We start from the raw sequence: 13,959 nt of genomic DNA on the forward strand, positions 1-13,959 counted from the left end.
ACCGGTCGGTAGTTTACCATGAGGTCAGGATCGAGGTTAGGTCTTTTAAGAAGAGGATGAATAACCGCTTTTTTGAATGCTAGGGGAACAGTGCCCGAGGAAAGTGATAAGTTTATAATATTTAGCACTGATGGACCTAATAATACAAAGAGCTCCTTGATCAGTTTCCCAGGAAGAGGGTCAAGTAAACATGTTGTTTGTTTTATTCCATTTACACGTTGTAACAATTCCTCTAATGTTATTTCCTCAAAACGAGAGAAACTATTTTGGAGGGCAGTATCCGCCGTATATACAATCGTGTCAGTGTTAATAGAACCCCGTTGTAGCTGGGACGCATTGTCTTTAATCTCCTTTCTAATGACTTCAATTTTCTTACTAAAGAATTGCATAAAGTCATCAGCTGAGTGGGTGGAGCTACTGGAAGGAGTCCCTTGTTGGGTTAGCGATGCTACCGTACTAAACAAAAATTTAGGATCGTTTTTATTGCGGTGGATGAGATTTGAGTAATAATTAGCTTTAGCTAAGGTAAGCATGCGTTTATAAGTTATTAAACCATCACTAAATGCTTGATGGTGCACCTCAAGTTTAGTCGTGCGCCATTTGCGTTCCAGCTTTCTGCATAATAATTTCTGAGCTCTAGTTTCTTCTGTAAACCACGGGGTGCGCTTTTTTGGAGCCTTTTTTAACTTTAGCGGTGCTATGTTATCAATGGTTTCGCGCAGGGCGTCGTTAAAGTTGTTAGTGAGGTTATCAATAGAGCCCACATACTTTGGGAATGGTGCCATTACCGAGGGCAGTAGGTCAGCAAGAGCTGTCGTTGTGGCCGTATTAATGTTGCGGCTGCTATAGCAGTTATTATTATTATTAGTTTGACGAACATGCGTCTGAACCTCGAATTTTATAAGGTAATGATCGGACAATACTTTAGTATACGGGAGTATCGTAACTTTGGAAGCGGTGATACCCCTGACAAGCACTAGGTCTATCGTATTACCGTTGCGATGCGTGGGTTCATTTATTATTTGTGTGAGACCACAGCTATCAATTATAGTCTGGAGCGCTACGCACGGTGGGTCCGATGGGGTATTCATATGGATATTAAAGTCCCCCATTATGATTATATTATCGGCGTGTGTCACTAGATCAGCAACGAACTCTGAGAATTCATTGATAAAGTCCGAACAGGGCCCTGGGGGGCGGTAGATAACAGCCAGGTGTAGAGGCAGCGGTGTGACAGACCTCATAGTAAGCACCTCAAACGATTTATATTGATTATTTATGTTAGGACTAAGGTTAAAGTTTTCGTTGTATATTAGTGCGACCCCCCCACCCCTTTTAAGCGGACGGGCAATATGCGCATGTGTAAAGTTAGGAGGACATGCCTCATTTAGCGCAAAAAAGTCGTTTGGTTTAAGCCAGGTTTCACTGAGACCGATGACGTTAAGATTGTTGTCTCTGATGATATCATTAACTAACAACGTTTTAGGAGACAATGATCTTATGTTTAAAAAACCTATATTATAGGTAGTGGGCTGTTTTAGGGAATTTTTGATCAAATTATCCGTAGTAGCAATATTAATAATGTTGTGTTTATTATGCCCAGTGCATTCAGTATAATTACGACCATATCTAGGAATTGATACGACGGGAATGTTCCGATTGTTTGTTTGTTGCTTTGATAAACTGCACGCATCATAGTTAGCCACCTCAGTAAAACACATGTCCAACTCTGAAACACTCAAAGCAGAAAAAACATGTTCTAATTTAACTGACTCCTTACCCAGACCAGTAGTCTCGCATCCCTTATTTAAATCCGTCTTCAGGGTGGAGGGAAGGGGTGTTCTGTGGGGATTAGCCTTCTGCTTTGTTTTTAGCCCCGCTCGACATCCGCGTTTCCGATCACACCGCTGGCGTCTGCTCCGTAGACGGCCCCCGCTGCTACTAGACTCCCCTGCTTCACAGGCCGCTGGATGTAGCCGCCGATGTATTCCCATGCTAGTTAGCATGTTTAGCACGCCCGCGTCTATCAGTCCAAAACGGCCCGATGTGTCCATATCCAGAAGTGTCTGGCGGTCGTACGTGATCACGGAGTGACCACGATGCGAGCCAGCCATGAAGTCTGCAGAACTGTCCGGCATTTCCGCCAAATGTTCCATCTTTAGCAAGAGCACCGCAGTGTCGCAGCCCGTCCGGGCGCCGCCATCTTGCAACTTAATGTTGTCATGATGGTGGTACTTAATGAATACTTAGGTCTACTACAATACTGTATTGTAATGTTGGTCATTATTGTGGTACTTAATGAATACTTAGGTCTACTACACTACTGTATAGTAATTTTGGTCATGATGGTGGTACTTAATGAATACTTAGGTCTACTACACTACTGTATAGTAATTTTGGTCATAATGGTGGTATTTAAAAAGCCAAGTGGACTTGAGTTTGAGAAGCAGGACTATTATATAAAATAAATGTCAGTGTTGGTTGATACTTGTATGGGAAATAAAGTGCTGGACAGAAAAGTAAATATTGTCTGTCTGTTTTCCCCCCAAAATATGAGGTTATGTTTACTCTTGCATCACACGTGAAAAACATTCCCATGCAGTTATCAGAAATGGTCATGTGACACAATATGAAACATTATTATTCATGCTCAACAATGCAAATGTTTGCTGTATCATCTTTATTCATCTATTTAGGCCCGAAACCAGTAACTAGCATGCACACTTTATGTTGAGCAGATAATCCATTCTTAGTAGACAAAGCAAAGATTAGTTCCTAAAAAGCCACCAACACTAATGAGATCTGGATTGAAAAGTCCATTTAAATCTGTGGGGAGCTCAGTTAACTACTACATATTCCTTCATCAGTTAACTACTACATATTCCTTCATCCTGCCATGACAACTATCATTTTTACATGGACAGGTCTGTCATTAATTCAGTTATATTGTATTGTTGAGTAGATAGAACCTTAATAAACACCACAAACCATTTGCTATAAGACTAAGATCAGCATTTCTTCATGTTTTGTGCCTAATATTGCCTGCAAGGGATTAAATATTTCAAATGAAAAGAGAAGAAAAAGAAATAGGATTGCAGAGTAAACGGCGCTACACTGCCCTCCAGTGGCCAACTTTACTCATAGCAGTAACAAAAGGTGTGTGTGTGTGTGTGTGTGTGTGTGTGTGTGTGTGTGTGTGTGTGTGTGTGTCTTCCTTAAAGAGGAGGCTGAAAGATTTCTTGGTTTTAGGTTGTGGAATAATATCTCTGCTTCAGAGGTTTTGCTCGTTCTCATGGAAGCGGTGCAAGTGGTCAGCGTACCTGAGAGTCAAACACAAAAAGATGTCAAAAGTATTGATTAGAACAGGAGTCGGGAACCTTTTTGGCTGAGAGAGCCCTTAAAGCCAGATATTTCAAAATGTATTTCCGTGAGAGCCATATAGGTGGCGACTTGTCCATGGTGTACGCCACCTTCCGCTCGATTTTAGCTGAGATAGGCACTAACGCCCCCCTGCCACCCCAAAGGGAATAAGCAGTAGAAAATGGATGGATGGATGAACACAACTAAATGCGTGCATTTTTAAGTAAGACCAACATTTTTAGAGTATAATAAGTCTCTTATTATTTTTAATAACATTGTTATTCTAAAGCTAACCAATAATAAATATAATACTTCTTACCATTGATGCACTTCTTGAACAGGTGCGGTAGAAAACGGATGGTTGGATTAAAATGCATGAGAAGGTTTTACAATTTGAACGTTATTTTTAACACTGTGATTACCAGCGGAATTATTCATTACTTATCGTGTTAAGCAATGTCAGCTAAGATTTATTCGAGAGCCAGATGCAGTCATCAAAAGAGCCACATCTGGCTCTAGAGCCATAGGTTCCTTACCCCTGGGTTAGAGCATGGCTGTCAAACTCTGGCCCGCCGTGTAATTTCATTTGGCCCTTGAGGTAATATCAAATGAAGATTAGTATCATAGAGCGGCAATGCCTCAGTAACACTACATTCCCCGCTGATACTCATACTTGCCAACCCTCACCATTTTCCCGAGAGACTCCCAAAGTTCAGTGACCCTCCCGAAAATCACCCAGGGCAACCATTTTTCCGAATTTCTCCCGATTTCCACCCGGACAACAATATTGGGGGCGGGCCTTGAAGGCAATGCCTTTAGCGTCCTCTACAGCCTGTCGTCACGTCCGCTTTTCCGCCATACAAACAACGTGCCGGACCGGTCACGTAATATATGCGGCTTTAACTCACACAAGTGAATGCAATGCATACTTGATCAACAGCCATAAGTGTCACACTGAGGGTGGCTGTGTAAACGACTTTAACACTTTTACAAATATGCACCACACTGTGAAGCCACACCAAACAAGAATGACAAACACATTTCGGGAGAACATCCCAAAATAAACTCAACAGAAAAAAATACCCAGAATCCCTTGCAGCACTAACTCTTCCGGGACGCTACTATATACATCCCCGCTACCACCAAACCCCGCTCCCCCAGTTTTTATTGAAATTTAATTTTGATATGCCATTGATATTTTTTAATCATTATTATCATAATTTGAAACTCACGTTTTAAATGTGACTATAAAGTTATATAAGCCTTGCTTGTTTATATTCAACGCAAAACTTGTTTGGGTCCCTATTAAAAGGTTCATTTGTTCAACCTAAGAGAGACAAAACTCAAATAGAATTTGAAAATCCAAGAAAATATTTTAAAGACTTGGTCTTCACTTGTTTAAATAAATTCATTTATCTTTTTACTTTGCTTCTTATAACTTTCAGAAAGACAATTTTAGAGAAAAAATACAACCTTAAAAATGATTTTAGGATTTTTAAACACATATACCTTTTTACCTTTTAAATTCCTTCTTCTTCTTTCCTGACAATTTAAATCAATGTTCAAGTAATTTTATATTATTGTAAATAATAATAAATACATTTTAATTCAATTCTTCATTTTAGCTTCTGTTTTTTCAACGAAAAATATTTGTGAAATATTTCTTCAAATTTATGATAAAAATTCAAAAAAATTATTCTGGCAAATCTAGAAAATCTGTAGAATCAAATTTAAATCTTATTTCAAAGTCTTTTGAATTTCTTAACATTTTTGTTGTGGAAAATCTAGAAGAAATAATGATTAGTCTTTGTTAGAAATATAGCTTGGTCCAATTTGTTATATATTCTAACAAAGTGCAGATTGGATTTTAACCTATTTAAAACATGTCATCAAAATTCTAAAATTTATCTTAATCAGTAAAAATTACTAATGATGTTACATAAATTATTTTTTAAATGTTTTCAAAAAGATTCGAATTAGCTAGTTTTCTCTTCTTTTTTTTCGGTTGAACTTTGAATTTTAAAGAGTAGAAATTAAAGATAAACTGTTTCAAAATTTAATTTTAATTTTTTTCCTGTTTTCTCCTCTTTTAAACTGTTCAATTAAGTGTTTTTGTCATCATTTATTCTCCATCCTTGCCCTTATGTGGGCTCTACCGAGGATGTCCTTGTGGTTTGTGCAGCCCTTTGAGACACTTGTGACTTAGGGCTATATAAATAAACATTGATTGATTGATGATTGACAAAAAACCTTCTGTAAAAGGAAAAAAATGTACGACGGAATGACAGACAGAAATACCCTTTTTTTTATATATATATGTATATATATATATATATATATATATATATATTTATTTATTAAAGGTAAATTGAGTAAATTGGCTATTTCTGGCAATTTCTTTAAGTGTGTATCAATCTGGTAGCCCTTGGCATTAATCAGTACCCAAGAAGTAGCTCTTGCTTTCAAAAAGGTTGGTGACCCCTGATTTAAAACAAATAGGTGAAATATTTAAAAATAGAAAATGTGGCTTATTATCAAGATAAAAGTTATGTTGTATTTAATTTGTTATCATATTTATGTATTATGTGCTTTTATTCTCTTTCTCTCTCTTTCTTTTAAATTGTAATTTTACTGCTTTTTTACATCATGGCCAGCCAGGGGACTGCAGATGAAAACTTGCCTTCTGGCTAATTCTGACTTTTTGAATGATGTGCACTGCAATAACTGCAATCTAAGTAAGATGAAATATGTCAAACAAAGGATATATTTGCTTATTTTCTGTCTGATAAGATCATTCTTCTCACTAAGCAAATGTCATGTTAGTCTTTGACTTGTTTTAAGTGTTTTGGTCCTAAATGATGTCAGTAAAATATTACATCTTGTTGCTGAGATGTGATGAACTATATTAAGTACATAATTATCTTATATTACGATGCCTTTGACCCCGCCCCCTCTCCAACATCTCCAAACTTAAATGTGTCAGCAAAGATTCTCACATTGAGGATTGTAGACGACTAAAATGTATCCAATTGTTCCCATCAAAGCATAAAAGGTGTTCAAGAAAACAATCTTGTTCCGATATTTTAAACGACGTTTGAACTATGATTTAAAAAATGTGGTAAAATAGACGTAAGATACATATTTCTCTCAAGTTTTGTTACACACACGGAATTTGAACACACTTGTTGCTGAGATGTGATGAACTGTATTGAGTAAAACATGCTTGGAACTACAAACCCTGTTTCCATATGAGTTGGGAAATTGTGTTAGATGTAAATATAAACAGAATACAATGATTTGCAAATCCTTTTCAAGCCATATTCAGTTGAATATGCTACAAAGACAACATATTTGATGTTCAAACTCATAAACTTTATTTTTTTGCAGATAATAATTAACTTAGAATTTCATGGCTGCAACACGTGCCAAAGAAGTTGGGAAAGGTGGCAATAAATACTGATAAAGTTGGGGAATGCTCATCAAACACTTATTTGGAACATCCCACAGGTGTGCAGGCTAATTGGGAACAGGTGGGTGCCATGATTGGCTATAAAAGCAGCTTCCCAAAAAATGCTCAGTCTTTCACAAGAAAGGATGGGGCGAGGTACACCCCTTTGTCCACAACTGTGTGAGCAAATAGTCAAACAGTTTAAGAACAACCTTTCTCAAAGTGCAATTGCAAGAAATTTAGGGATTTCAACATCTACATCCATAATATCATCAAAAGGTTCAGAGAATCTGGAGAAATCACTCCACGTAAGCGGCATGGCCGGAAACCAACATTGAATGACCGTGACCTTCCATCCCTCAGACGGCACTGTATCAAAAACCGACATCAATCTCTAAAGGATATCACCACATGGCCTCAGGAACACTTCAGAAAACCACTGTCACTAAATACAGTTGGTCGGTACATCTGTAAGTGCAAGTTAAAGCTCTACTATGCAAAACAATGGCCATTTATCAACAACATCCAGAAACGCCGTTGGCTTCTCTGGGCCCGAGATCATCTAAGATGGACTGATGCAAAGTGGAAAAGTGTTCTGTGGTCTGACGAGTCCACATTTCAAATTGTTTTTGGAAATATTCGACATTGTGTCATGCGGACCAAAGGGGAAGCGAACCATCCAGACTGTTATCCACGCAAAGTGTAAAAGCCAGCATGTGTGATGGTATGGGGGTGCATTAGTGCCCAAGGCATGGGTAACTTACACATCTGTGAAGGCACCATTAATGCTGAAAGGTACATACAGCTTTTGGAACAACATATGCTGCCATCTAAGCGCCGTCGTTTTCATGGACGCCCCTGCTTATTTCAGCAAGACAATGCCAAACCATATTCAGCACATGTTACAACAGCGTGGCTTCGTAAAAAAGAGTGCAGGTACTCTCCTGGCCTGCCTGCAGTCCAGACCTGTCTCCCATGGAAAATGTGTGGCACATTATGAAGCGTAAAATAGGACAGCGGAGACCCCGGACTGTTGAAGGACTGAAGCTCTACATAAAACAAGAATGGGAAAGAATTCCACTTTCAAAGCTTCAACAATTAGTTTCCTCAGTTCCCAAACGTTTATTGAGTGTTGTTAAAAGAAAAGGTGATGTAACACAGTGGTGAACATGCCCTTTCCCAACTACTTTGGCACATGTTGCAGCCATGAAATTCTAATTGTCTTTGTAGCATATTCAACTGAATATGGCTTGAAAAGGATTTGCAAATCATTGTATTCTGTTTATATTTACATCCAACACAAATTCCCAACTCATATGGAAACAGGGTTTGTAGTAAGTACATCTCCATCCAAATAAACTTACTTCTTAGCGCAGAAAGTGGAGCAGTCTCTGCCAATACTCTCGCTCCAAGCCGTCTTGTACAACACCTGTTAAATAGTTCACCTTTTAGAGACTTTTTCCTCCCCGCCACACAAAGAAAGTAGACTGTGACGCACCAAGAAGACCAGACAATGCAGGAATAAGGTGTAGAAGAAGGCCACAGTCCGCGCCATTTTGTTGGAGAGGATGACTCGGCCCTGAGGGACAAAACCAAAACAGGAAGTGGGTGTGCTGAGCATCCTGGACATGTTTGTTTATGTTTATGTTTGTGTTTACCAGACTCAGGGTTGCTTTGTCCCAGGGGCTGAGGCTCAGGTAGCGACGCTGGCGCTCCTGTCACACACACACACGCACACACACACACACACACACACACACACACACACACACACACACACACACACACACACACACACACACACACACACACACACACACACACACACACACACACACACACACACATTTATTTATTTAAGGGATCTTCATAAAGAATTCTAAACTCATGACAAAGTCTCCCCAGCATCTTTAAGATGACATTCTCACATCACTTTTCACCAAAAATATGACATTTCCAAACTAACAAATGCATCATGAAGTGTCATAAACTTATATTCTCCTTAACATTTTCCTAATTGTTTGTTTACATTTTCTTTTAATAATATATATTTTTGGTAAAATTCAGAGACCTTTTTATTTTGCTTTGTAAAAAAATAAGCCACTAACATCCATCCATCCATTTTCTACCGCTTATTCCCTTTTGGGGTCACGGGGGGCGCTGGTGCCTATCTCAGCTACAGTCGGGCGGAAGGCGGTGTACACCCTGGACAAGTCGCCACCTCATTGCAGGGCCAACACAGATAGACAGACAACATTCACACACTAGGGACCATTTTAGTGTTGCCAATCAACCTATCCCCAGGTGCATGTCTTTGGAGGTGGGAGGGGCCTATCCCCAGGTGCATGTCTTTGGAGGTGGGAGGGGCCTATCCCCAGGTGCATGTCTTTGGAAGTGGGAGGGGGCTATCCCCAGGTGCATGTCTTTGGAGGTGGGAGGGGCCTATCCCCAGGTGCATGTCTTTGGAAGTGGGAGGGGCCTATCCCCAGGTGCATGTCTTTGGAAGTGGGAGGGGCCTATCCCCAGGTGCATGTCTTTGGAGGTGGGAGGGGCCTATCCCCAGGTGCATGTCTTTGGAAGTGGGAGGAAGCCGGAGTACCTGGAGGGAACCCACGCAGTCACGGGGAAAACATGCAAACTCCACACAGAAAGATCCCTAGCCTGGATTTGAACCCAGGACTGCAGGAACTTCGTATTGTGAGGCAGACGCACTAACCCCTCTTCCACCGTGAAGCCCAGCCACTAACATGTAATGATTAATTTTTTAAGGTAACTTAAAAAACTTCAAAGTGAACTGCACTTTTTTGGAATTGTGCCTCTTGTTCACAATGTTTATGTCAGACAAGAACACACATGTTTTTTTCTTTAATGCATTATAAATATTAGTGCTGTGAATTTTTGGGTGTCCCACGATTCGATAATATATCGATTTTTTTCGATTCGATTCTTGATTCAAAAAGGATAGTTTTCCGATTCAAAAGGATTCTGTATTCATTCAATACATAGATTTCAGCAGGATCTACCCCAGTCTGCTGACATGCTAGCAGAGTAGTAGATTTAAAAAAAAAAAGCTTTTATAATTGTAAAGGACAATGTTTTATCAACTGATTGCAATAATGTAAATTTGTTTGAACTATTAAAGGAAGCAAAAATATGACTTATTTTATCTTTGTGAAAACATTGGACACAGTGTGTTGTCCAGCTTATGAGATGCCATGCAAGTGTAAGCCACTGTGACACTATTGTTCTTTTTTATTATTTTTATAAATGTCTAATGATAATGTCAATGAGGGATTTTTAATCACTGCTATGCTGAAATGATAACTAATATTGATACTGTTGTTGATAATATTCATTTTTGTTTCACTACTTTTGGTTTGTTCTGTGTGGTGTTTGTGTCTCCTCTCAATTGCTCTGTTTATTGCAGTTCTGAGTGTTGCTGGCTCAGCTTTGCTTTTGGAATTGGATTGCATTGTTATGGTATTGCTGTGTAGTGTTTTGTTGGATTGAAAAAAAAAAAATCGATTTTTAAAAAATGAGAATTGATCCTGAATCGCACAACATTCGATTCATATTCGAATCAATTTTTTCCCCGACCCCTAATAAATAGTATTATAAGTATTGATTTGCAAAAAATATTTTTGGGACCAGTTTGGGCAGGGGTGTCCAAACTTTTTCCACTGAGGGCCGCACACTGAACAATGAAAGCAAGCGGGGGCCATTTTCATATTTATTATTTTAAAAAACAATACAATATATGTATAAAAAAATATACATTTAGGCCTCCACTCAGGCTTGATCCCGGGGACCCCGAAGGGTTTTGGTCAAAAAGAATATTAAAAATGTGTCATTATTCAGTATTATTATTTTCATTATTATTCAAGTTTGGGGTCCCTAAAAGTATATTTTTTCTACATATATTGTATTGGTCTTTAAAATAAATGGCCCCCGCTTGCTTTGATTATTCAGTGTGCGGCCCTCAGTGGAAAAAGTTTGGACACCCCTGCCTTAAAGTCTCCTTCAAAAATAAGCACATTGATAATTGAGATTGATATTCCAAAAACATTCTTCCTTTCTTTGAATCTGAGCAGCTAATTAGTGAGTACGAGCCAAGGATAATTGAAAGTTGTCATCTTGGGATGTGAGGTGTTTGTACCTTCTTGCTGAAAGACGTGAAAGGGTCCAGCCTCTCCTCGTACTGCGAGGAGTATCTCATCACCGCGTCGTCGCCGCCGCCGCCCTGCAGATCCAACGTGGGTCAGAGTTGCAACAGAGACGATCACAACAAACGTACTTTGCCGGCGTAGCTCTGCAGGAACTTGATCTTCTCGTAGAGTTTGATGTTGTCGGCTCGCAGGCTGTCCAGCTCACCCTGCAGGGCCTGCATGGTCTGCTGCATGGAGCGACTCTCCTGCGGGACGCAGACCGAGGTCAGGGCTGGTTGGGAGAGAGATGCAAGTGTGGCCACTCACGCCTTCCAGCTCCTGGTTGCGGGAGCGGAACCTCTCCCTCTGGCTGGAGATGATGGACAGCAGAGAGTCCATCTGACCTTGGGGCAGCTCGGAGTGGATGTTGATGACAGAATCTGGACAAAATCACAGCTTGATCCCATTGCGATAGACACTAAGCAGACACTTGATTAGGCACGGGGTGAGATGTAACAAACTGGCCTTTTTTGCTGTGGAACGCTCTCCCCGACCACCTGAGGGCACCACAGACTGTGGATGCTTTAAAAAAAGGCTTAAAAACCATTATTTTTCAAAAAGCCTTTTTTTTTTTAGAGATGTGTGTGCTAGTTCTATTAGGCTGTTGGAGTTATTTTTGTTTTACACTACTATTTACTTTACATGTTGGGGGCAGCGATTTGTGATTCTAGTGTTGTTTTTTATGCACTGTAATACTTTGAGGTTGTCTGCTCAATGTAAAGTGCTTTTTACAAATAAAATGTATTATTATTATTGATATTAAAAACAACAACTGTTCCGTCTTTAAATACAATGTCCACTCAGAACTCAAGTCCTGCCTTAGTTTAGTGGAGTTGAGTTTATTAAAGATCCCCATTAGTCTACACCGCAGTGGAAAACATTCTTCCTGGGGTCCAGGCAAAAAAACATCACACTATCACAAAAGAAAAGATTACAATGCAGTACAACATGATCAAATAATACAATGTTGTGATTCAAAAAGAGTAACAAAGAACCAAAAAATAACAATTACTTCGAGTTCACATAATGTTCATCCAAAGATAAAAAGAGCAATAAATAAATAAAAAATACATATATATACATATATATATATATATATATATATATACACACACATTAATACATATATATATATACATACATATATACATAAATACATATATATATACACATATACGTACATATATACATATACATACATATATATATATATACAAATATACCTAAATATATACATATATATATACACACATATATATACATATACACACATATATATATATATATACACAAGTATATACATATATATATACACATATATATATATATATACATACATATACATACACATATATACACACATATATATATATACATACACACATATATATATACATATATATATAAATAATTATAAATATACATATATATATATACATACATATATACACATATATACATACATATGCACATATATATATATACATACATATATATACACATATATATACACACATATATATATATATACATACATATACACACATATAATGTATACACACACACACACACACACCTTTTTTTCGGAGTATAAGTCGCACCTGCTGAAAATGCATAATAAAGAAGGAAAAAAAAACCATACGTCGCACTGGAGTATAAATCTCATTTTTTGGGGAAATTTATTTGATAAAAGCCAACAGCAAGAATAGACATTTGAAAGGCAATTTAAACTAAATAAAGAATAGTGAAGAACAGGCTGAATAAGTGTAGGTTATATGAGGCATAAATAAGCAACTGCTATGTTAACCTAACATATTATGGTAAGAGTCATTCAAATAACTATAACATATAGAACATGCTATACCTTTACCAAACTATCTCTCACTCCTAATCCATAAATCCCATGAAATCTTATACGTCTAGTCTCTTACGTGAATGAGATAAATAATATTATGTGATATTTTACGACTTATACATGTTTTTTTCCTTCGTAATTATGCATTTTTGGCAGGTGCGACTTATACTCCGAAAAATACAGTGTGTGTGAAATTATTAACCCATTACCATAAAATATCAAATAATATTATTTGTCTCATTCACGTAAGAGACTAGACGTATAAGATTTCATGGGATTTATGGATTAGGAGTGAGAGATGGTTTGGTAAAGGTATAGCATGTTCTATATGTTATAGTTTTTTGAATGACTCTTACCATAATATGTTAGGTTAACATAGCAGTTGCTTATTTATGCCTCATATAACCTACACTTATTCAGCCTGTTCTTCACTATTCTTTATTTACTTTAAATTGCCTTTCAAATGTCTATTCTTGCTGTTGGCTTTTATCAAATAAATTTCCCCCGAAAATGCGACTTATATGTTTTTTTCCTTCTTTATTATGCATTTTCAGCAGGAGTGACTTGTACTGAAAAATACGGTAATTAACGTGTGTTGTTTAATATTTTGAATCACCATTATTAAAGTTATTATTATATAACATTTCTATTCCTAAAATATTGCAAAGCTGGGATTTGCTTAAGTCTATTTTGTTATTTTTGATGAACATTCTGTGCGATTCTTGTAAATAAAAAGGAAAAAAAAAATAAAGAAACAGCGTTCGATGCAACCAAAAAAAAAATAAAGAAACAGCGTTCGATGCAACCAAAAAGCGGACGTACCGGTAAACATGGCGGAGGCCTCCTTGACGGGCTCGGGGATGTTGCAGACTTCGGCGCCGTCGGCGCCAGGTCGAGGCAGGGAGGACAAGGTCTGGACGGTGCTCAGGTCCTGCTCCAGACGCAGGATCAGCTCCTTCTGCTCCAAGCTGGTCCGCACCGCCGCTGCAAACTCCGCCTGCAGGTCCGCATGGCGACCTGCGGGGGCAGACAAGGACACATGAGTAACTTCCTTTAAATATGACATCATCCGTGATTGTAGGTACTCACCT

The 13,959-nt window shown here is 38.2% G+C and overlaps 1 protein-coding gene across 1 annotated transcript in view; it reads right to left on the minus strand.

The window, feature by feature from the left end:
- Window positions 1–2,665: 2,665 nt before the first annotated feature.
- cux1b (cut-like homeobox 1b) overlaps window positions 2,666–13,959 on the minus strand; it is a 207,058-nt gene continuing 195,764 nt past the window's right edge. Inside the window, exons 15-22 of the mRNA XM_061878198.1 lie at window positions 13,691–13,885; window positions 11,281–11,393; window positions 11,103–11,219; window positions 10,965–11,048; window positions 8,467–8,523; window positions 8,307–8,387; window positions 8,173–8,237; window positions 2,666–3,320 (exon numbers count right to left, since the gene is read on the minus strand). Coding sequence (XP_061734182.1) covers window positions 3,272–3,320; window positions 8,173–8,237; window positions 8,307–8,387; window positions 8,467–8,523; window positions 10,965–11,048; window positions 11,103–11,219; window positions 11,281–11,393; window positions 13,691–13,885 — 761 coding nt within the window. The 3' untranslated portion in view covers window positions 2,666–3,271. The remainder of the gene's footprint in view (window positions 3,321–8,172; window positions 8,238–8,306; window positions 8,388–8,466; window positions 8,524–10,964; window positions 11,049–11,102; window positions 11,220–11,280; window positions 11,394–13,690; window positions 13,886–13,959) is intronic.

This window comes from Nerophis ophidion, linkage group LG18 (assembly GCF_033978795.1).
Source record: "Nerophis ophidion isolate RoL-2023_Sa linkage group LG18, RoL_Noph_v1.0, whole genome shotgun sequence".
NCBI classification, from domain to species: domain Eukaryota; kingdom Metazoa; phylum Chordata; class Actinopteri; order Syngnathiformes; family Syngnathidae; genus Nerophis; species Nerophis ophidion.